This window comes from Zonotrichia albicollis, chromosome 27 (assembly GCF_047830755.1).
Source record: "Zonotrichia albicollis isolate bZonAlb1 chromosome 27, bZonAlb1.hap1, whole genome shotgun sequence".
NCBI lineage: Eukaryota > Metazoa > Chordata > Aves > Passeriformes > Passerellidae > Zonotrichia > Zonotrichia albicollis.
Window position 1 is genome coordinate 2495665 of NC_133845.1, and position 24061 is coordinate 2519725.

Genomic DNA, 24061 nt, shown 5'->3' on the forward strand with positions numbered 1-24061 from the left:
CTCCTGTCCTTGCAGGGATCCTCTCCTCATCCCTGCAGGGATCACCTCCTCATCCTCTGAACCTCCAGGGATCAACTCCTCATTCCCCTGTCATTGCAGGGATCCCCTCCTCATCCTCTGAACCTCCAGGGATCAATCCCCTCCTCATCCTCCTGTCCTTCCAAGGATCCTCTCCTCATCCTCCTGTCCTTCCAGAAACCACCTCCTCATCCCCCTGTCCTTGCAGGGATCCTCTCCTCATCCCTGCAGGGATCACCTCCTCATCCCCCTGTCCTTGCAGGGATCCTCTCCTCATCCCTGCAGGGATCACCTCCTCATCCCCCTGTCCTTGCAGGGATCCTCTCCTCATCCCTCCTGGAATCACCTCCTCATCCCCCTGTCCCTGCAGAGCCCAGGCTGAGCTCAGAGTGCAGGATCAGCCCTGCTGCTGTCACTCCCTGCAGGTGACCCATGTGAAGATGAAGGCCACCCTGATTTTCCTTCTCCCCCACGAGGTTGTTTTCATCCTGCAGGGCCGGACTGGCTCTGCAGCTCCCCGTGGATCCATCCCTGTGCCTGCCTTTTCCAGGGAATGGCAGCGGGGTGGGGGGAACTGCCCATCCCCAGAGAAACCTCCCCAGGCAAACTCGCAGCAGATCTGATGCCAGGGCTATGCAAAACAGCTGCCAGGTGAACCAAGGAGAGCTGCACAACCCTGGGCTGCTGGCTTGGGGAGCCAGCTGAGCTTATCTCTGCTTTTCCAGGCACTCAGAGCAGCAGGGTGAAGCCTTGGGGATGGGGATTGCTGCCTTTCCCCATTGAAGTCCCAGGGATGTGATGGTGTTCCCGGGGGTTCTTGGGTGAGGGAAGAGACGAGGATCTGACTCCATGTTTCAGAAGGCTTGATTTGTTATTTTATGAAATATATTACATTAAAATTATACGAAAAGAATAGAAGGAAAGATTTCAACAGAAGGCTGGCTAAGAATAAAATAGGAAGGAACAATAACAAAGGTTTGTGTCTCGGCTCTCTGTCTGAGCCAGCTGTCTGTGATTGGCCATTAATTAGAAACAACCACATAAGACCAATCCCAGATGCACCTGTTGCATTCCACAGCAGGAGATAATCAATGTTTACATTTTGTTCCTGAGGCCTTTCAGCTTCTCAGGAGGAAAAATCCTAAGGAAAGGATTTTCCATAAAAAAAGTCTGCGACACAGGGATTTATTCCCCAGCCTTGTGGAATTTCAGCAAGGGGAGGGCTGATCTAGCAGATTCTGGATGCCATTGTGTCTGGCTGGTGCAGCAAAAAAAAAAAAAAAAAAATTCAAGTTGTTGGCTGGGCTGAAGCTCCATGAAAATGAGTGGAGTTCTGGCAGTTTGCAGCAGCAGAGAGAATCTGCTGCCACTTACACTTTTCTTTCTTTTTATCTCCTGGAGCTAGAAAAGATTAAATCTTAAGTGCAGATTGTTTGAACAGCTCGTTCCTTTAAGGAGAGGAATGAGTGCTGCAGTGTGAGTCCTGATGTTGACAGAAACTGGGAGGAAGCTGAGGCTATTTTTATAAAGCATTTGTAGGAAAGTTACAGCTCAACTGAAAGAGGAGAGTTGTTATCCCTATCACACCCAAACCTTGGCTCAGAACTGCGATCACTTGACTCTTACATTTACTGAAACAGAAAAGGAAAAAAAAAAGAGACCAGATTTGTTTGGAAATAAATCTGTGCCCAAACACTGGTGATTTGTGTATCCAGCTCCCATTTACATAACCACTGGCAGCACAAATCACCCCTCCCAGATTTCAATCTCTCCCTCTTGGACATCTAAGGCTGAACTGGTTGCCCCTGGGTCCCTTTGGAGTCAGCCAGGAGGAATTGCCATCTCCAGAGGGCCACTGGTGCCAGGGAGATGGGTGGCTCAGATAGGGCAGGAACGGCCTCTGGAGCTGCCTCTTGCTCCTTCTGTCTGTCCCTGACACCCCAGTGAGTGCCAGGCTCTGGAGTATTTGCCCATCTGGCACAGAATTCCTGGTGGAAGGCTCATAAATCCCCTTTATGTTGATCTGCAGGAATTTGGAGGATGCTGTAGGTGACTTTTGTAGAGGACAAGCAAAAGTCTTGAGTGTGTCATGGTTGAACTGGAAGGAGGGAAAAGCAGGAGAGGGGGGAAATGCTGTGCTGGACGATTTGGGGCTGTGTAGGGAAATTCTGTGCAGGGAAATGTGACCGTGTTCACAGGGGTTTTAGGATGAGGGAAGAGACGAGGATCTGACTCCATGTTTCAGAAGGCTTGATTTATTATTTTATGAAATATATTACATTAAAACTATACTAAAAGAATAGAAGGAAAGGTTTCATCAGATAACAAAGGTTTGTGACTTGGACTGACAGTCCAAGCCAGCTGACTGTGATTGGCCATTAATTAGAAACAACCACATGAGACCAATCCCAGATGCACCTGTTGCATTCCACAGCAGCAGATAATCAATGTTTACATTTTGTTCCTGAGGCCTCCCAGCTTCTCAGGAGGAAAAATCCTAAGGAAAGGATTTTTCAGAAAAGATGTCTGTGACAGGGAAAGGCTGTGCAGGAGGATGTGGGGCTGGGCAGGGAAGAAAAGTTGTGCAGGGAAATTCTGTGCAGGGAAAGGCTGTGCAGGAGGATGTGGGGCTGAGCAGGAAGCTCCATTCCAGCTGCTCCTCTCAGGTTCCAAGTTTTGGGGTGAGTGCTGGTGACTCACTGGGACCAGGGATTCCCCTGCAGCTCTTTGAATCTTGCCTCATCACCGCTGAACGTGAGTGAAACTCCTGTCTCCAAGAAACCCGGAGATTACCTTTTCCTTCCTGTTCTATTTTAGCAGCTGGGAACTTTTATTTCCTCCTTCCCTGCTGGCTTTGCTCCCCTTCAGCTGCTGCCTGCAGATGGAATCAAACACCCCCCCCCCACACACACACCCCGTGGGGGTTTCAAAGGTAGAAACTGCGGGCCTTGAAGATGCTCCCGCGGTCCTGCTCAGGTGTGTGGATGCTGATTGTGATCACCCATTAACGCTATCAGCATTCCCATCGCTGGATGTGCCCTCCTTGGCTTTTGGGGCTGGAATGGAGCTGGAAGGCAATGAATGAGCCCCATTCCTGGGGAGGGAGCAGCTGGAGAGAGCTGGACAGGGAGCAGAGGGGGTTGGAGCGAGGGAATTACACGGGGAAAAGAGATAAAGGGGCTGGGATTGGGGAGGGAGACAGCAGGGCGGGGAGGGGAAGGCAGGAAGAGCAGGGCAGAAATGCAGTCAGGCTGGGGAGAGCTCAGAGGGGATGGGGTGCAAAGGGTGACGAGAGGGAGATTTCAAATTGACGGGGCAGGTCAGATCCAGTTGGGATGTGGATGGTGAGGAGATTTCAAATTGAAGGTTGGGGAGCGGAGGATGAGGACAGGGAGATTTCAAACTTGGGGAGAAGCTCAGAGCTGGATGGGATGTGGATGGTGAGGAGATTTCAAATTGAGGGTTGGGGAGCAGGGGGTGAGGAAATGGAGATCTCAAATTGAGGAGAAAGCTCAGAGCTGGATGGGGTGCAGGGATTGAGGAGATGGAGAAGATTTTAGCATTGGGGAGGCACCTCAGAGCTGGTTGAGGTGCAGAGGGGGAGGAGATGGAGATCTCAAACTGGGGGGGCAGCTGAGAGCTGGTTGGGGTGTGGATGGTGACGAGATTTCAGACTGGGGAGAAGATCAGAACTGGTTGAGGTGTGGATGGTGAGATTTCAAATTGAGGGTTGGGGTGCAGGGGGTGAGGAAATGGAGATCTCAAACTGGGGGAGAAGCTCAGATCTGTTTGGGGTGTGGATGGTGAGGAGATTTCAGATTGGGGGAAGCTCAGAGCTGGTTGAAGTGCAGAGGGTGAGCAGATGTCAAGCTCAGGGGGCAGCAGCTCATTGTGCCATGGCCCTGCTCCACAGCACAGTCCCACAGCTCTGTTTCCACAGCCAGTGCTTTTTAAATGTCCCAGATTAAATCTCCAGGGCTGTTTCTAGAGAGCAGCCACCAAGCTCTGTTATCCCTGACTCTCCAATGTGTCCGTGGATAATTGTACCAAGCACACTCCCCCTCAGGATCCAGGCTGATTCACCTGGGAATGCTCTGTGCATGGAAAAATGTGTGCTGGGAAAGGAAAAAGGGCTTGTTCAGCTGAGGAAAGTCCATTGCAGAGCTGGATTTGCCCTCCTGCCTGCACAGCTCTTTGCAGGAGCCCTGAACTGCTGGAAAATGTGTTGGAGCTTGATCAGATCCCAGGGCTCTGCTTTGTGGGGAAGGTTATCCTGGAAAAAAAGCAGGAGGCCTGGGGGCTTGTGCCAGTGGGATGTGAACAATTCCAGGCCCTTTATCACAAGCTGGGCTGGACTGGCAGGGAAAGGCCTGGGGATTGTGAAGGGAAAGGCCTGGGGATTGTGAAGGGAAAGGCCTGGGGAACGAAGGGAAAGGCCTGGGGAACGAAAGGAAAGGCCTGGGGAATGAAGGGGTGTCTTGGGGTTGCCTCTGCAGCTCCAGAGCTTCGTGGAATCCCTTCCAGCATTCAGCAGGATCTGTGGGGAGCACAACCTTTGCTCTGTGATGTTCTTGATGAATTTGGCAGGTGTGATGGGGAGGGGGGGGGATGTTTATCATCAAAGGGGAATGAGTGAGGGCCTGTGCGGTACCTTCAGGCTGGGACCTGTCTGATTTTTTTTTTTCCCCCCTGTGCCTGCCAATCTCTTTTGGAATCAAGGAGACGCCTCTGGAGCGCAACCCCACGGCACCCTGTGTTCCTCCAGGTAGCCACAATTACCCAGTTCCTGAAGGTCCTGGGTGAGCAGCCCTGGCCACCTCCCTGCTGGCCTTTCCCACACGTAGCCCTGGGCTCCCCTGTGCCTTTGTGATGTCCTCCAGCTCACCTCTGCTGGAATCTCCCTCGTGATTTCCCCCACCCTTGGCCAGCTATCTCCCAGGCAGGAACACTTTCATTATCTCTCAGCAAAAAGGCTGGCACCACCTAAATGCTGCAGGAGCCTTCATCCTTCCATTTCTGCACCCTCCTCCTCCTCTCCCTGCTCTTCCAGGGCCAATTTTTTGCTTATGTGTGTCCCAAGTTCTGGAAAGCTCCCACCAGTGCTGTCATTAACACTGAGGTGTTTTTCTCTTTGTTTCCTTCTAGGGAATGAACAGAATGGGCTGGACTTTAACAGGCAGGTAAGGTGCTCCATGTCTGTTTTTAATTTTTTATTTATTTTCATTTTCCCCCTTTCTGGAATGGCTGTTTTTTTATTTGCTCATCATGCTGCAAAGAGATAAAAACTGTTAGGTCAGTAAAAAAACCCACAGAATTTTTTCCCAGTTCCCCTTGTGGGATACAATGACAGATTGCACCTCTGCTTTCCCTCTCCCTAATTTATACAAGCTCAGCTAATTATGGAGTTCCTAAAAATGACCATTTGCTCGAGGGGTTTCCTGGATTTTACAGTTCTTTAGATCATTATTTAGAAACAAAAAGCACCTCAGTGATGGTGGCAAGGGTACAAATCCATCCCCAAAGTGCTGGGACAGTGGCAGCACCATGGTGGGCAGAGACAAAGGCAGGGGGCTGCCTCAGGAGTGTCAGCCAGCACCAAAAATGAGCTGGTGGGAGGTTTTGGAGTCAAATTCCTGTCTGCAAGGCAGCAGATAAAATATGGGGCAAGCAAACCCCAATTGCAGAAAGAGCAGCTGAGGGGCCGTGGCCCTGCTGTGGGTGCTGCTTTGTCCAGATGAAAGAATTCCCTGGCTCCCTGAGTGCCTGTGTGGCTCTGAAAATCCCTGAGTGTCACATCAGGAGGTGACAGCTCTCTGGAGCCCTTGGGGGGAGCAGAGCTGTGGCTGCCCCTGCATCCCTGGCAGTGCCCAAATCCAGGTTGGACATTGGGTTTGGAGCAGCCTGGGGCAGTGGGAGGTGTCCCTGCCATGGCAGGGCTGGGATGGGATGAGCTTTGACAAGGAGATTTAAGGCTCCTTCCAGTCCAAATCATCCTGAAATTTTAGGAAAATGCTCTCTGAAAGGCCAAGAGGAGCCTGGAGACCCAGCCCTGCCCTGCTGCAGGATGAGAGCTGGGATGCACAAGGGGCTGCAGCTCCATGCAGACTCGAGGCTGATGCTGGCACAGCCTCCCATCCTCTTCCCTTCTGCATCTCCCCCAAATCCCAGGGCTCCAACCCTTCCCAAAAGCTCCCTGTGAGCAGCAGCACCTTCCCCACGTGGCTTTTTGTGCCTTCAGCTTGCCTTGGTGGCAGTGCAGTGACAAATGTCAGCCCCAGCTCTGTTTGTTTGTTTGCTTTGGCTGCTGCAGCTCTGGGTGGGTCTCCCTTTTCCTACCAAAGGTGTCCTGACACGCTCAGCCATCTTCCAGGAGTTTGGAATCCCCAGCTGCAAACAAAAAGCTCTGTGTGTCTGCAGCCCAGAGCAGGGAGAAGGCTCCAGCCAGGATCCAAACTTTATTATTTATATTTATGATATAATTTAGTTTATAATAATAATTTCCTTTTGAGGAAAGGTGATGGAGCAGGGCTGAGTTACAGCCATTGCTGGTCTGAGCCAGGGATGCTGGGGAAGTTGTGGGGGCAGTCAGGTTTGCAGGCAGTAGAAATATCCTCCTCCTGAAAAGAAATTTTGGGTTTACATTCAGTTTTATTTTAGTGTTTTTGGGGAGGATTTTTTTGTTGTTGTTGTTTTGAGTTTTTTGGGTTTTTTTTTTGGTGTTATTTTTGGGGCTTTTTTGGGTTTTTTTGTGTTTCTTTGGTTTTTTTGAGGTGGTTTGTTGGGTTTTTTGGGGGGTTTGGTTTTGTTTGGTTTTTTTGGGTTTTTTGTTTGTTTTTTATTTTTTGCAGCATTTCCATTTTTATTTTCCTCCTTCCACCAAAACTCCGCCATAAAATCCAATTAATTTATTCCAGCTTGTCTCTGTAACTAAGTAGCCAATTTAGCTGGGGATTTAGGGCTTAAAAAGCAAAAGGTTCTGAATGAGATGGTTTTATTATTTTATTTTATTTCTAATCTGCTCTGACTGCCCAGAGCCCACCCAGGGGTTTGCAGTGATGCCAGGGATGGGATGGAACAATCCCTGAGTGGACACAGAGCCATGCAAGGCTCTTTGTCTCCCTCTCTTGGCCCTCCCAAGGCCATGGGCAGAGTGATTTTAAATCGTTATTATTTAAAATAATAATTGCTATTTGAAAGTATTGTTATTTAAAATAATAATTATTATTTTAAATTGTTCTCCTAAACGAGCAGGAGCCCAAATGCACACGGGCTCCACACTCACATTTAGGGTTGACCTCAGCTGTTGCTGAATTCATCCTCAATTCAGCAAATAGATTTCAAATGATGAGAAAAAAGGAAGAGAGGAGAGCTGGAAATATCAAAGTGTTTTCATGTAAAATCAGGTGCTGCGCTCTTTCATTAGGGGTGGAGGTTGGTGGGTTTTTTAATTTGGTTTGGGGTTTGAGGTTGGTTTTGGATGGGTTTTTCTTTTTCGTTAGCTTGCAATTCAAGTTTTCAAACCGAAGCCAGGGCAGGATGGTTTGAAACCCAACTCCAAACTGACTGCAGGAGCTCTCTTTGCCTTTATTTGGAGTGCTGGGCTCTAATCACTTTGAAGATCATAAATCTCACATCGTTTAAGCCTCTCCCCCAGCCTTTGTAGATGGCCTACATTTCAGGTCTGCTTCCCTCCCTCCCTCCCTGCCGAGTTGCGCTCCAGGCGGGATGGGAAGGGTGGAGTGACCTGGTTAGACCCCAAACCTGCCTCCCAATTCCCTGCTGGGGCTGCTCTCACCCTGCAAACGGGGCAGGGAGGGAAACTCTTGTGGATTTTGAGGTTTTTCGAGCAGTTTGTGGGTCAGCCCTGTGCTTTATGAGAAAGCTGCCTCTGATCCCTCAGCCTATTTGGCAAACATCTCTGCTCTCCCCCCCTTTCCCTCCCCTTCTTCAAACTCTCCTCCCACCTGGATGCAACAGTAATTTGTATGTGAATGAGAGGGGAAAGGGTGTGGATGGAAAAAGCAGCATCTTCAGCCTTGCCTATCTGGTTTGGCTTTTTTTTTTATTTAGCGAGTCTAATGCTGCTTGTTTCCTGTTTATGGCCAGGGAAATGCAAAGGCGCAGCAATAAACTTTCACCTTCGCTGCTGGCAGCCTGCACGGGGACATCATCTGCCTCCTGACGGGCTGGGATGGTGGCCAGGGACAGATCTGAGTGAAAATGGGGAAAATTGCCTCAAATTGGGAGCAGGATGAGGGCTGGGAGTGCTGCAACGGGAGCTGATCCTGCCCAGGTGCTGCGGTCTCTGCTGGGGTTGGATTCCCCTGTAGGAAATTCAGGATTGTTTGTGTTTGTTTCTGTAGCTGCTGTGCAGAGCCAGGTGTCTGGAGCTGAGCCCTGGGATCGGGCTGGGGAGCGCACAGGGATGCAGGGCTGATGGTTTTGGGAGGTGCCAGGGCTTGTGTGAGTGGTGTGAGGGCTGAGCCCGGCTCAGGGAGCTGTGCAGCCATGCTGCAGGACAATGCACAGCTGCAGCCATGCACTGCTGCAGGAGGGCGATGCACAGCTGCATTCTGTGCAGGGAATGGGGACAATGCACAGCTGCAGGAGGGCAATGCACAGCTGCATTCTGTGCAGGGAATGAGGACAATGCACAGCTGCATCCATGCACAGCTGCAGGAGGGCAATGCACAGCTGCATTCTGTGCAGAGAATGGGGACAATGCACAGCTGCATTCTGTGCAGGGATTGGGCACAATGCACTGCTGCAGGAGGGCAATGCACAGCTGCATTCTGTGCAGGGAATGAGGGCAATGCACAGCTGCATTCTGTGCAGGGAATGAGGAGAATTCACAACTGCACGAGGGCAATGCACAGCTGCATTCTGTGCAGGGAATGAGGGCGATGCACAGCTGCATTCTGTGCAGGGAATGAGGGCGATGCACAGCTGCATTCTGTGCAGGGAATTAGGAGAATTCACAGCTGCAGGAGGGCAATGCACAGCTACATTCTGTACAGAGAATGAGTAGAATGCACAGCTGCCTTCTGTGCAGGGAATGAGGACAATGCACAGCTGCATCCATGCACTGCTGCAGGACAATGCACAGCTGCATTCTATGCCGAGAATTGGGGCAATGCAGGACAATGCACTTTCCAGCAGGGAAGCGATGGCAGCCCCTTGCTGGTCCAGGGAGGAATGCAGCATCAGCTCTCCTCCTTCCAGGGAGGGAATGAGAGCTCCTCAAGCTCTCCCTTGTTGTGGGTTTCTCTGCATTGAAGGCTCTTGGGACAGTAATTCATGTTTGGACTCAGGTGTTTATTTATTATTTCTTATCAGCGAAACAGTCTCACGGCCATGAGTTCTGCAGCAAGGCACAAAATGGCAACAATCTCTTGTTCCAAGGTCTTTTAAGACTAAAATATCGAATTAAGAACTGACACCTGGATTATTTTCCCTTTTAACCCAATAACTGATCCCAAAGAGCTGCAATGTGGACTTTTTTGCCTAATTACAAATCCCACCAAACCCATGAAGAAGAAACCCAGGACAACACCCTGTGCCCTCCATCTTGCTTCCATCCACAGCACACTAAAAATCCCAAAACTTCAATTTCTCACCGAGTGATACACCTACGCTACTCTCTATAGTCTAAATTTCTCTCTATAATCTCTAAATTTCACAATTTTGTAGATTCTGGTATAACTTGAAGTCTTTAGGAAACTTTCTCCATGGATGAGGGTCAAAATCAGTGCTGCAGAAATATTCCCTGTAGTGCCCTGGGTTTCCATATTCCCCGCTCTCTAGAGCTGGGAGGGGAAATGTCCCCGTTGAAATAATGCTCACACATTTTTGTACCCCTTGAAATGAAGCTGACAGATTTTTGTCCATCTTGAAATGAAGCTCACAGGTTTTTGTGTGAGCAGAGCTGGGCAGGGTCTGCCCCTGCTCCCTACCCAAATGTGCCAGGCACTTTTCATGCCAGCAAAAGGCTGACCCTGCAGGACAGGCTGTCATTTGTTTGTCAAACCTGTCATTATCATCAATCACATCAATCTGAAGCTGATCTGGCTGGGAGATCTGACAGAGTTTAGGACAGACAGGCAGGTTCTGAGGTGCCTGAGCAGGGCCCAGCTTCGGTTTTAGTGGTGGTTCTTTATTCCTGTTCTTTGCTGCCTTTGGTTCACCCCAGTCAGGGGATGGAGTGAGGATATGGATTTCCAACAGGCTTCCTAGAAAGCCTTTCCAGCTGGGTCTGGTGAAAATTCTTCCTTTCTAAAAGCAGGTTAAGCCTCCTGTGTGTTCCTGCCCTGCTCTCTCAGGAGGTGCTGAAGGGGTTCCCTGTCTAACTCCTCTCCCTCTGTTCATATCTGACAGTCCTTGCCCAAAAAAACTTTAATTTTGGAGCTTTGTGTGAGATTTCACAGGAGGTGCTGAAGGGATTCTCTCCCCTCAGAACCTCCCTGTCTAACTCTCTCCCTGCTCTGTTCACATCTGACAATCCTGGCCTAAAGAAACTTTAATTTTGGAGCTTTGTGTGAGGTTTCACGGGAGGTGCTGAAGGAATTCCCTGTCTAAAGCTCCTTTCCCTGTTCACATCTGACAGTCCTTGCCCAAAAAACCTTTAATTTTGGAGCTTTGTGTGAGTTTTTACAGGAAGTGCTGAAGGAATTCCTTCCCCTCAGGACCTCCTTGTCTAACTCTTCTCCCTCTTCTCTTCACATCTGACAGTCCTTGCCCAAAGAAACTTTAATTTTGGAGCTTTGTGTGGGGTTTCCAGCTTTGAGGCAGCAGGGTGAGTTATCTCAGGGCTCCACAGCTGATGTCCTGTAGGCACACATGTGATGTGAGGGATTCAAAGTGGGCAAACTGAGATGTGAAAATCCCTTTTCAGTGCCATTAATGAGCGCCCTGACCTCGTTTGGTACCTTCCACCCACACGTCTGAGGGCTCTTTGCTAATGGGCTCAGCATCCCGGGTGCCGGTGCGAGGTGGGGAGGAGTCCTGCAGACACAGCCTGGCCTTTCCCAGGGATGCTGAGCTCTGTCATTGCACCTGGGATCAGGGGATGCTTCGTGGGCCACTTGCCCCTGGACATTGGGCTGCATTGAAACCCAGGGCCCTGCTCAGAGCTGGGTTCTGGACTCCCATCCTCTGATTCATCGTCTTGTGCTCAACCACAGACAAGTTCTTCCTCCCCTCCATCCTTTTGAAGGTGCACAGGAGGGCCCAGCTCGCTGGGTAGTTTGTTATTAATATCTGGGATGCAAAACTCCCTGCACATTTAATTTCACTGCACCAGGGCTTCCCTCCCCGCCGGGGATCTCTCTCATCGTTTCTCATTCCCACCTCCCCCTGCTCCCATGTGCTCCCTGGATGTCATTGCTGTTCCTGCTTGGGTAGCTCAGGTTTCAGTCTGCCCTCCACATTTCCATCCCAGCCCTGTTTTGCCCTCCTCTCAAGGGGAGGTTCACATCCTGCTTCCTTCTCCCCTCTGGGGATCAATTCAGATTTCACTCTCTCTTCTCCCCGTTGCCCCAGGGCATCAGCCTAAGTTCTTGCATCTGCTTTTCATCTCTTGAGCCTCCCCTGGCTGGAAATCAGGGCCTGACACTGGATCTAAGCTCAGCTCTGCCCTGGCCTTTCCCTTTTGAAGTCTCCCTGCTCTGTCCTAGGGACAGGCTGATTGCATAAATTTGTTTGTGTGCAGGCTCCTCATTGAGATGCAGCCCTTTGGGAAAGCATCAGAGAGAAAGCCCTGGCTCCAGGGAAAGTCCTCTGTGCCTAAATCTGGCCCTGCTTTGCTTAGGACAGATATGCAGAGGAACCCCTTCTTCAGGCTGGGTTTGTTCTGAGTTTGCTGGGAATGAACTCCCAAACAGGCCAGGGGAATTGTGAGGGAAAGGGGGATGCAATTAGGAGCGAGGATTTGGCTGTTTTAATTGTTTTTCTCAGGAGATGGACTGAAACCACTGAATTAATTTGTTGACAGCAGCCCAGAGCTGGCTGCATTTTATCTGTTCCTTAACATCCAGCTGCAGTCAGTTCCCAAACTCCTGCTTTTAAAGGGCAAACTCCATTTACAACGTGGTTCCTGCACCTGTTTGCTTGGCAAAACACCTGGAACAGCTGCTCCAGATCTGCCTGAGAGGGAGAGCCAGAGAGCTTTGTGCAAATTCCCTGCTCCAGCTCTGTCAGAGGTCTTTGTGCAAATTCCCTGCTCATCCTTCAGGAAACGCTTTCTGTGCTCACCAGGGACAAGCCCCGGTGTCATGGATCTCTCTGAAGGGTCACAAAACTTGTTTTCCACGGCAGAAACTCAGCCCAGGGCAGGGCTGTCACAACCCAGGTGGCCCAGCACCTTTTTTGAGGGTTGGGTGGCACAAAATGCTGTGCTGGATGTGACTCCCAGGGAGTCACCACTAATGAGGAGAAGGACTCGGAGTCCTTGGAGCCCTTTCATCTGCTGAGCTCCAAGAATTCCCCCCAAACCTGCACCAGCCAGCCAGGGTGGGGCTCTGTACCTGTCCTGCACCAGCACAGTGAGGGGAAGGTGATGTGATCCCAGCAAGACCTCTAATTTTGGACATCCAAGGGCATTTTCTCCCTCCCCAGATGTTCTCCCTGTGGGATCAATGGGTTTATCCAGCAGGGACCCTCCTGGATCAATGGTTTATCCAGCATTTTCTCCCTCCTCATAGATGCTCCCTGTGGGTTTATCCAGCACTTTCTCCCTCCTCATAGATGCTCCCTGTGGGTTTATCCAGCATTTTCTCCCTCCTCAGAGGTGTTCCCTGTTGGATCAATTGGTTTATCCACCAGGGACCCTCCTGGCTGCTTCCCCAGCCCATGGAATTCATGGGGTTGGGAGCTGAGAGCTGGCTCTGAGCTCCCCCAAACCTTGGATTTCATCCCTACAGACAAAATGAAACCCTGTGTGATGCTCTGCTGTCTTCTTCCTCACTCTCCCATCTTCGTCACTTTCCCATCTTCTTCCTCACTCTCCCTTTCTCTCTTAATTGCACTTCTTGGTGTGGTTATTATTGCAATCTTCTGCTCTTCTCCTGTGACAGCTCCCAGTGCCAAACAGTGCCAGGGACCAGCAGGAGAGGCTGTGGAACTGGGATGGAGCCAGCCCCAGCCTGATTCTGAGCGAATTCCCCCTAAAATGTGCTGGGGACTGTGTCCCCACCCAAGGGCAGCGTGGGCACTGTCCCCATAGGTGATTAATCCAGGGACACCCACACAGAGCCAGGTGTTTGCAGAAGGCAGAGATTTCTCCCCATGGGCAAGGGATGCATGGAAAAAAAAAATTAAAATTAAAAAAATATTTTTCATACAGGGCAGATTCTCAGCCCAGAAAATCCCAATAAGGCAAATTTGGAGAGGAGCAGGAACGTGCTCAGGCTCCAGGGGACCTGTGTGAGCTTGCAGGAGGGCAGGGGAGCAGCCATGGAGTGGTGTGTGTGAAATCAGGGTGATAAGGAAAGGGGCAGGGATGCAGCCCAGGGTGGGAGCAGAGCAGATAAGCACGGAGGTGTAGGCAGAGGTGGAGTTCTGGAGAGGTTTGGGAGTTGGGCAAGTGAAATGTGGAGAGAGAGAGAGGTGCAGGGAGCAGTGCTGCAACCCACAGAGGGCTGGGGGAGCCCTGGCAGGGAGACAGGGCAGAAATCCCAGCCTTGATGGTGGGAAATGATGCTTCATCGTAAAATATTCAAATTAAGATGCCTCAAACATTTTTTCAATTTTACAGTGATTGAATAGTTGCTTTTTCGGACATCAGGTTCCACAAGTTATTTTTAAAGAATGACACACAAACCAAATAAATTCCCAAAATTTTAGGTCGAGTTTTAAATGTGTATTGCATCATGTTCAATGAAGTTATGGGTGGACCATGGAGTGATGGGGAACAGTTGTGCCTTCCTGGCATCCAGTCATGAGTGGAGTTCCCCAGAGCTCAGTACTGGGGGCAGCTCTTATCAATGTCTTTATCAGTGATCTGATAAATGATCAGTGATCAAGTTGGGAGATGTCACCAAGCTGGGTGGGAGTGTTCATCTGCTGGAGGGCAGGAAGGCTCTGCAGAGGGATCTGGACGGGCTGGATCCATGGGCAGATCCCATTTCCCATGCTCTGAGTGGAGGTTCTGCCCACTGTGATCAAGAAAAGGCATCTCCTGTTAAATGCTCCCAGTTTGGGATGCCCACAGGGAAGGTACCACGTGCCTGGGTATCCCTGCTGAGAGGGAAGGTGCTGTAAGTTGATTTTTCCATGTTTTTCCAGCAGTTGTGTGCTCCTGAGAGCACCCAGAGGCTCAGTGGGGTCCTGGCCAGGAGCCTCCCACCTGAGCAGGTGTCACCCTGCGCGTGGCCAGGCAGGGCAGGTGCTCTTCCCACCTCTGCTGTGCTTCTCCTCTCCTGTGCCACAGGTGAGCATTTGAGGTTCAGCACAGCAAAGCGGGGATGACTTCTCTCTCTTCCCTGTTTGTTTGGAAGCAAAAATTCCAGGGAAGAGCTGTATCAGAGAGCCCACAAGAGCAGCCTGTGGTTGTGTTTGTTTTCTCCTGTCGAGCGTGCAGCTTGTCTGCTCCCAAAGTTTTGCCTTCCCACCCTTACCTTGACTCCAGCTCAGCCATTTCCACCCCAAGCTGAAGCTGAGGACAAACCCTATCAGATCCCAGCTCAATTAATAAACTCAAAGGCCTCGTGGAGGGCGATGCAGGTGTGCTGAGGTTTGGGGTTGCATTTGAATTTGCCATGGCTGAGCTTTAGGACAGTTTGGGAGTTGATCCCACGCTGAATTCCCTTCTGTCACGCTGACAGCTTCCAAAAATTCCCAGCTTTCAGCGGGATATAAACGTTGCAGGGTGAATATCGTGGCACTGACATAAAGGTTTCCTGCCTTCTTTCCAGGTGGCTGTTAATCCCTGCTGTATGTGCAGGATAGTACATGTGGAAATAGTAATTGCAACCCCATTATTACTACTATTATTATTGCCATAATTTATTATTAGTGTGTTTTTTATTTTATGGGGCCCACGTGTGCGGGTAATTCACGGCGGAGTGCTTACGCCATCCCAAGGTGGGAAGGCTCAGGGAGCTGCAGGAGCCTCAGATCCAGCTTAATTCCTGTTTCCAGCTTAAATCCTCCTCCCTGAGCCCCAGGCAAAGGGTTTTGGGGCAGCTTGAGGCAGCCCTGCCGTGCTCAGGAGCACTTTGGGGTGACTCAAAGCGTTTTGGGGTGACTCAGAGCTGTTCCTTCTCTGGGTGCTCCAGACCCTCTGTGTGCACCTGATCCTCCTCTCTCCTCTGCTCTGCAGGGCTGAGAGTGAGTCAAACTCCCAAACTCGGCTCTGACTGCGAGATAAGGCAGATGTGGAGGCAGATAAGTGCGTTTCAAAGAGGTCACTGGCTAAATAGGAGCTTCACAACAAATGGGGGTGTCTGCATCTCCCACTGATGTGGTTCCTGCCTGATAACTGGTGAGGAGAGGGCTGCCAGGGCTTGGGTAGGAGAGATCCAGACCTGGATTTGGGAGAGCATTGGAGGCTCTGAATTGGTGGCTGAGTGAGGAGGATGATGGAGCACTGTGTGTGTCACACCAGCTCATCCCAAGGAGGGTTCTGGGCTTTGATAGATGGGGAAGACATTGAGATTATCCCTAAACTGGGATTCCCCATGGAGGGCTCCAGCCCAGCCAGTGGGATCCAGCCACCAGCCCATGGAATCTGAAGGGAATTCAAGCAGAGCTGCTCTTCCCAATTTCCCAGTTTTGCCCAGCTCTCCAAGATGTCTGCAGGATGTTTTCACGAGCCAAGCGTTTGCCAGAAGTTCACAGATCAGTTACAAAACAGATGTACCTTTCTCTTTTTTTTTTTTTTTTTTTTTCCTCTCCCCTTCTTCCTACTGGTAAGGAAGAGTTTGTGCAGTAATTGCAGGCAGGTTGGGAGATGTTTTCTTCATAATTCTCCTTCTTATGAAATGTTTATGAAACACCTTCCACAAATCAGTTACGCAAGCGGGCTCCGGAGCTTTGATCATTTTCCATCACCCTCAATGTGTTTCTTAGTTTGTTTTGCTTTTTGTTTTTGTGTTTAGGCCAGAGATAGGTAAGAAACCATCCATCCTTGCAGCTGTTCAAGCCAACTTCGGAAGGGACTCTCTCTTTTGCAGCCAGTCACCCTTCCTGTGTTTTTCGTTCCGTTTGCTCGGGGGCTGACCCTGTTTCGAGGCTGTGAAAACATCCAAACATCCACTTGAGATTTGCAAGTGTGATTCCTGCCCTGGCCCAGGGGAGCTCCCGTGCCTGCAGCTGCCGTTACCTGCTCCCAGCCCTGCCCTGGGCCTCCCCTCGGGCCCCAAAGGGAGGAAGGTGCTGGAGGTTCACAGCCAAGAGCCCCCACGCCTCAGCCCAGCTGTGGGCATTTGCAGGTCCTGCTCTTTGCCCTGCTCGTTTTTTCCATGGGATGGTTCAGGTTGGAAGATTCCTTGGCATGGGCAATGAAGCTTCCACCAAACCGGGTTGCTTTCCTTAAATTTCCCGCTTTCCTGTTATTTTTTTCTGAGTAAAATTCAGTGGGAACAAAGTCTCTCCATGACTTTCTCGTTCTCCTTTCCCCATCCATGATCATCCTATAAAACCAAGATCCTGAGCAATCCCAGTGGGATCTGCTCCTGCTTTTACCCAAATCACTGTTTCTCACTTGCAGAGCTCCCATCAAATACCCCCACGAGGTGATTCTCTGAGGATTTTGTCATTTCAACCTTGGTTCTTTATTTTTTGGTTCCTCAAGGTAAACTCTTCCCATATTTGCAGGCATTTTCTGCAAATCTGAGGCAGATGCACTGGGAAAGGGGGAGGCAACTCCTCCCCTCGTTTTATTAATTTGAAATTTACATTATTTTAAGGGAGTCTCATGATATTGAGTGGCCTCGCCCACAATGTGTGTGGTTTTTTGGGGTTTTTTTGGGTTTGGGTTTTTTTTTTTTTTTTTTTAATGTGCACTTGGCAATATTGCTGGTTTAACCAGGGAAAAAAAACCAAAAGAGTGGGATTTGCATAAACCATCCCCAAAATTTTGGATAGATCCCGACCTCCTAATGAACAATTAGCCAGCTGCACAGAGGGAAGAGGAAGAGGAGGGCGAGGTAAATTTGAGCCTAAACCCAATGGAAATAGGTGCAAGGGGGAGAAGGATTTGTCAAGAACCAAAGCCCGGGTTCCCGCCCACTGCGCAGGAGGGAGAATTCCAGGGCCGGGGGAAGGAGCAGTGGGAGATGTTGTTGTTGTTTTTGAGTCGGGAGCCGGTGCTCTGCCAAACCCACCTCCCGTTCTCACATCCAGCCATGCCGGGATGCGGCTACACACCCCTTTGTGCCTGGAGCGCCGCCAGCTCGTCCCGCTTGGCAGCTGCAAAAATTGATTTCAGTTTGGAAATGGCTCGTGCCTCCTCAACACCCCACAGCTCAGGCAGGATCCTCAGCCCGGCTCTCTGAGACGCCAAAATCTTCAATTGCTTGGGACTGCTCAGCCTTGGATGAAGCAGGCAAAAGTTAATTTTTAATTTTTTTTTAACAACTTTTTTTAAATATATTTTTTCTTATTTTTCTCCAATGGATTCTTTTTAATGCAAAGAACCACGTGCCTGCAGTGACTGGATGGCTCAGGGGTAACGGGGTGTCCTCCTGAGCCTTTTTGCCTGGCGTTCAGTGACTTATCGCTGCCGATAGCGATCGAGAAGATCTTTCCACCAGATTTTTTTGTTGTTTTTTTTTTTTTTTTTGCCCTGCCAGGCTAAGAGGGATGATCATGCCAACCTGAAAGGTAGGAAAGAGCTGGAATTCATAGCATGTCTACCTCTTGCTGCAAGGAGCTGGGATTATTGCAAAACGAGTTTCGGCGGTGGCCAGAGCTCGAGTTGTAATGAAAGGGGGTGTTGTAATCACCTTCCCTGTGAGCAGCACCTTCCAAAATGCAGAGGGGAACATTGCAGCTCCCTTTTCTGGAGCTGTTGAGCTTCTTGTGATCCCGTTTTCCCCCTTTTCTCCCCTCGTGGAGATCCGCCAAAGCTTGGACTCGATGGTTGTGGAGGTCTCTTCCAACCGGAATTATTCCGCGTATTTCTTTGCTTGGCTCAAATGGGCAGAAAAGCTCCTTCGAGCCCAAAATACTCGCTCGGGATGGGGTTTGTGGAGCTGGATTTCTCATCCCCCTCTGCTGGAAGGAGGCTGCAGGGCCTCAAGGCCCCATCAGTGGGGCAAAGACCCTGCTCACCTTTGAGGGATGGTTTGGGAGGGATCTGGTGGGAGCACCTGGGGACGTTCACTGCTTAGAGTCAGGGTGAATCTTCAGGAGTTTCAAGTTGCGTCCTCTCTAGAGTCCTCCTGTTTTTTCCAGTTTTTGGGAATTAGAGGCTCTTCTTGCTGTGATGAGGAATAACCCTTGTTCAGTGTTGAGAAAAGGTTTGGGTCAATCTTTTCTTGGAGGAGAGTTCTGTATCTTTTACCTGCCCCCTGTGCATGGACACTTCTCACTGACCTTTCAGGAATTTACCTAAAAACTCTCAAAATCCTCCCCTCCCTCCTGTCCCAGTCAGCACTACCAAAAGACTTCAACTCCTACAATAATTGGAACACATTTTTATTATTACTTCTTAATAAATTTTTTTTAAATGCATTAGCTAAGTTAGAAATGAATGTAGAGATTGAGGAATAAACCAGAAACAAGGATTCAGTTCTGGTCCCTGGGTGCATTTTTTTCTAAGAATGTTGATTTAAAAATCATTATTTTCTTGTGGGCAAGAATTTTGCAAGAACATAAAGTAGCTCAAAAAGACCACTAGACACCTGTGAAGTTTTCAAGTTATTTTTCCACAGCTTGTAATTGAGGAAGAGATTTTCCTTGCAATTTCTTGTTGCTTTTTGTTAGAAATTGAACAAATTAATTTGATGCCTGGAGTGCTGCATTTTCAATTCTAGGAGATAACTCTGCTTTTTTGAGGTCTTTTCCTCCATGACCCATCCTTTTCCATCCCCTTGTACCATTCTCTGTTTTGTGCAGTGAAAATGAGAGGTTTTCTATGTCCAGCCCTCCTATCGGGGATCTGGAAAGGAGAATTGCTTCTTGTCTTCACTAAAACTTCACAAAAGGCTTTAAACTTTGAAAAGCTGCTTGAAATTTGTTGCTTCCTGAAATGTTTTAATTGAGTAAAATGCTTGGCAGAGAAGAAAACCGTCCATGGGATAGAGTGGGGAGCAGGAGTGTGGATAACCCTGATTTTCAGCGATGGAAACAGCACAAAAATCCCTGAGAGGAGCCTCCTCCAGCCTCTTGGATCCCAGCTGCCCTCTGCTCACCCCTGCTCCCTAATTCCACCATTCCTTTGCTCTTTTTGCAGATTAAAACCGAGGACCTCAGCGACTCCTTGCAGTCTGCCATCCCCCCTCGGTCGGGGCACCTCGTGCAGGGATCATCCATGATGCCAGGGAGCCAAATTGCAGGGGTGAGTGGCCTGAATCCCAGGAAAAGGGGCTGCTCCTGACCCCCTCCCCAGATTTCTCTGGCCAGAGATGGTGAGGAATCCTCACAATTGAATCCTCATCTTCCTCCTCCTCAGCTTTTCCTTGTGGGTTTAAAGTTGGACTGGACACGTGCTGGGGTGAGATTTCCTCTGAGGGTTTGAAACCACCCCATGGTCAGGAAATTCCTTGGCTGCCCCAAAATCCCAGGAAAAGGGGCTGCTCCTGATCCCCTCCCCAAATTCTTTTTGCCAGAAAGGGTGAGGAACACTGAGCTGGAAAAGTGAATCCTCATCTTCCTCCTCCTTGGCTTTTCCTTGTGGGCTCAAAATTGGGCTGGACACGTGCTGGGGTGAGATTCCCTGTGAGGGTTTGAAACCACCCCATGGTCAGGAAATCCCTTGGATTGGGAATAATTGGAGGTTGAGGCAGCACCGTGGGGAAGTGTCTGATAATGCTTGCCCTGCTCTTCCTCATTCATGGTGTCTGGTTAATGCCATTGCTGGAGATAGGGTTCTACACCAGATTAACTCCTAATCTCAGCCTCTTGTTGCCTCAAATTGATTTACACCAGGGGAGAAATTAATTCCTCCAGGGAATTTTTTTTTGCCTGAGGTAAAAATGTGGAGTTCAGCACTGAAGTCCTCAAGGGAATTTTTTTTTTTACCTAAGGTAAAAAATTGTGGAGTTCAGCACTTTACTCTTGTTAAATTCTAGCGGAAGTTGGATGCCAGGCAGCCACAGAGATGCTCAGGAATCCTTTCCTCTCTTCTTTCATGGGTATTCAGATCCATGATACAATTTAGGGATTCTTCAATCCCCTCAGTCTTCAGAGCAGTCCTGTGGGATGCAGTGTTGGAACTAAATGATCTTAAAGATCCCTTCTAAACCAAACCATTCCATGGATCTGTTATACTCGATTTATTTCTTTTTTTCCAGTTTTGATTTGATTTCCCCTCCTATCAATTCCAGATTTGCTGTTGAGGGGAAGATTTATTTAATATGATGCTCTTCAGTGAGATTTAATAGTTACATTGTGTTCTGTACAGCTTTGCCTTTTCTCCTTGCATGTTATAGCAGGTAGACAGCCTGCTGCAATCTGCTGAGAGATTTCAGGCAGTGGAAATGTTCTGTCTGAAGAAAAAGCTCTGGAAATGCTTCATCTGAAAAAACTGAAATCTGAGAGGTTTCACTGTTCTAACAACCAGAGTTTGATTGCCTCAAAAATGTCTTTATCAAGAGTTAACTTTTCCAGGGAAAAGCAGACACTTCCCCACATGGATGTCTCTGTCTGCATCAAATTCTTCTCCTGTACTTGAAACTTTTGGCCCTGCAGCCCCAAAATTCCCCAAATTCAGACAGAATTCTTCTCCTGCACCTGAAACCTTTGAATCTCCAGCTCAAAAATGTCACCAAGAGTAAACTTTTCTAGGGAAAAGCAGACAATTCTCCACATGGAGGTCTCTGTATGCACAGAATCTTCTCTTACACCTGAAACTTTTGGTCCTGCAGCCCTCCAGCCCCTCAAAATACAGAAATTCAGCGTGGATTTGTGAGGAGCATAAATCCTTGATTTTTATTGTGCCCTTTGCTTTTTTTTCTGCAGGACATGAGCTCTCTCCACACCCTGCAGCAGCTGGTGTTGCTTCCTGGGCACATGCAGTCAGTCCCCCAGTTCCTCCTGTCCCAGTCTCAGGCAGGACAACAAGGTAAGACAAAGAAAAGTTGAAATTATTCCTTTGTTGGGCAACCTAAAAACAGAGGCCAGACAAAACTGAGGGAATAAAAGCGGTTCTGTTTATTGAAGGGCCTTCAGGTACATTTAGGGCTGACAAAACCCACCCAAAAATGGAGAATTGGTGGTGGATTTCACACTTTTATAAGTTTGGTCCGTTTGCATTTTGGGGGTGAATCTGCCAATTCCAGCTTCAGCTGATGAAGTCATTGACCCCAAGTTTGCTGTCCCCAACTCTCTTTTGTTCCCATCTCTGGGCCCTGAGGCAGTGAGGTGTCCTTGACTGCCAGGCCTGGAGAGGAATTGTTGTGTCTGCCCCAAATGGGGAAGCAGCAGCTCCCACTGTGTGTGGAGTTTGGGGTTCTGCACTGAAGAACTGCAGGGTTACAAATAGATGGAAAAATAATAATATACTATTACTGAATATAATTTTTTATTAGTAGTAGTATTAGCATTAGTATTAAATATCATATAATCTATTTCAAGTAGGTGGAAAACAGAAAAGCTAAAATCCTGGAGAGGAATTGCTGTGTCTGCCCCAAATGGGGAAGCAGCAGCTCCCACTGTGTGTGGGGTTTGGAGTTCTGCACTAAAGAACTGCAGGGTTACAAATACGTGAAAAATAATAATATACTGTTATTAAATATAACGTTATTATTGGTAGTAGTAGTAGTAGCATTAGTATTAGTATTAAATATCATATCATCTCTTTCAAGTAGATGGAAAATAGAAAAGCTGAAATCCTGGAGAGGAATTGTTGTGTCTGCCCAGAATGGGGAAGCAGCAGCTCCCACTGTGTGTGGAGTATAGAGTCATACACTAAAGAAGTGCAGGTTACAAATAGATAAAAAATATAAAAAATATAAAAAATATTAAAAAATAAAAATATAGAAAATAAAAATATTAAATTATAAAACGATACAAATATAAAAATATAAACTATAAAGCGACAGGGATGGATAAATATTTAAACACCTCCCTTGTGGTGGAGGTTTTTCCCAGGGTGATGCTGCCCGGGATGATCCCAAATCCATGCGGGAGATGCTGTTGGTACCTTGTGCGCTCCTCGAGTGCCACCTTGGGGATGTTTTAGGCTTTAATTCATAACCTGACAGATCCAAGGGGATTCGGATCCTTTGCTTGTGCTTTGATTTATCCCAGCACAGATCTCCCTCCACATGAACGAAAATTCAGGATTATAACATTAAATCTCTGCAGCTTGAACCCTCTGGCTCACACACTCCAAAAGCAAGTGGGGAATTTATTTCTTCCTGACAGGATGTAAATTCTCCTCTCTGCCAAATGACACTGAGTGATGGATAAAGATACTTGATGCATATTTACAAATAATTTTGAATTTGTTTGTTTGAAATATGGTCAGGACAATCTATTCCTTGCTGCCTGCTTTTATTCATGAATAATAAACATCTTTTACTGCAAAGCAGAACTTGCTGCCTTGGAGAGATTGGAATTTATCTGTCCAGTGAATTTTTTTGGCAGCTCTGTTTGCTTCTCACCCCTTCCAGTTCCAGGCTTGACCAGGGCTGGATATTCTGGCCAGGAGCTGGATTTTTGTGCATTTTGCATGGCTGATTGCCAGGGTTTCATTGTGCTTTTGCCACATGCATGCACAGCCAGTGGGGAGTGAAAATGGAGAGGAAATTGGTTCAAGTGGAGTTTTCCTTCCTCCAATATTCCAGAATTTTCCCTGGGGCCTTCAGGGATGCTCTGAGTGTCTCCTAATTTTGGACTGTGGGTCCATAAATGGATTTTATGGCTTGGTTGGGGGCTGAACCTTTCCAACAGGGATATGAATTTGAGCTTGTTTGTGTTTTGAAGCTGTCAGATAAACTCCCAGCTCTTATTCCTCACTCCCAATAAAATCCAAACACCTGAATCAGGGGTGGGAGAATCTGGAAAGGTGGGAATGAACAACCATGGAGTTTTGGGAATCCTGTCAGCCTGAACATTGCTGCTGAAATCTTCATCTCAGCTGTCAGACCGGTGATTCCTGAACCCAGCCTTCATTTTCCCTCAGAGCTGAGGTGTTCAATCATGATTTTAAAGACTCCAAATGACAGAGCATCTGCCATGTCCCAAGGCAAAGCCATTGCAGTGATTAATTACTTGCACTGCTAAAAATGTGCACCTCATTACCAGCCTGGATTTGAAATTTGAAGTTGTTCCAGCGTTAGGGAAAGCTTATTCCAACCCCAGCCTGAGTAAATAAATGGGATTTTGCACATCAGATCTAAATTAAATAAGAAAAGGCAGAGAGAGGGGGCAGTGATTGATTTTGGAGATTATCTGTTTTCCTTTTTATTAGCAGAAGTCCATAAATTTCTACGGATCTCCCTGTAATTGTCAGTTATAATCAATTAAATATATTGACTGCTCTGAGCAAGGTTATAAATCCTCACTAAATTCTATAGGTTTCACTCACAATGGACTTGAAACCAACTAAATTTCTGGGGAACTACACAACCTAATCCTGTAGGACATTCCCTCTAAGAGATATAGGCTTGTACTTGGCAGTTTGTCAAGGAAACAATTACACCCTCTCCATAAATCCCATTTTTTGTTGGGTTTATGGATTTCCCTTCTTTCTTCCTTTCATCATTTCGTGTCAGCTCCGACGTTCTGAAAGAAATTCAATTTATTTGAAATACAGTAGGGTAGGAAAGAAGGGGTCAGAAGGCTTCCAAATGACATTTGAAAATGAAATGTAGAATTGAGAGCAGACTGGGAGGGCTCACGAGATTAGCTGGAGGATCAGGGTTTTTTTAGCAAGATC

General features: G+C 48.3%; 1 protein-coding gene across 1 annotated transcript in view; it reads left to right on the top strand.

The window, feature by feature from the left end:
• POU2F3 (POU class 2 homeobox 3) overlaps nt 1-24061 on the top strand; it is a 52636-nt gene that overhangs the window by 18155 nt on the left and 10420 nt on the right. Inside the window, 3 exon segments of the mRNA XM_074559654.1 lie at nt 5164-5198; nt 19412-19516; nt 21139-21241. Coding sequence (XP_074415755.1) covers nt 5164-5198; nt 19412-19516; nt 21139-21241 — 243 coding nt within the window.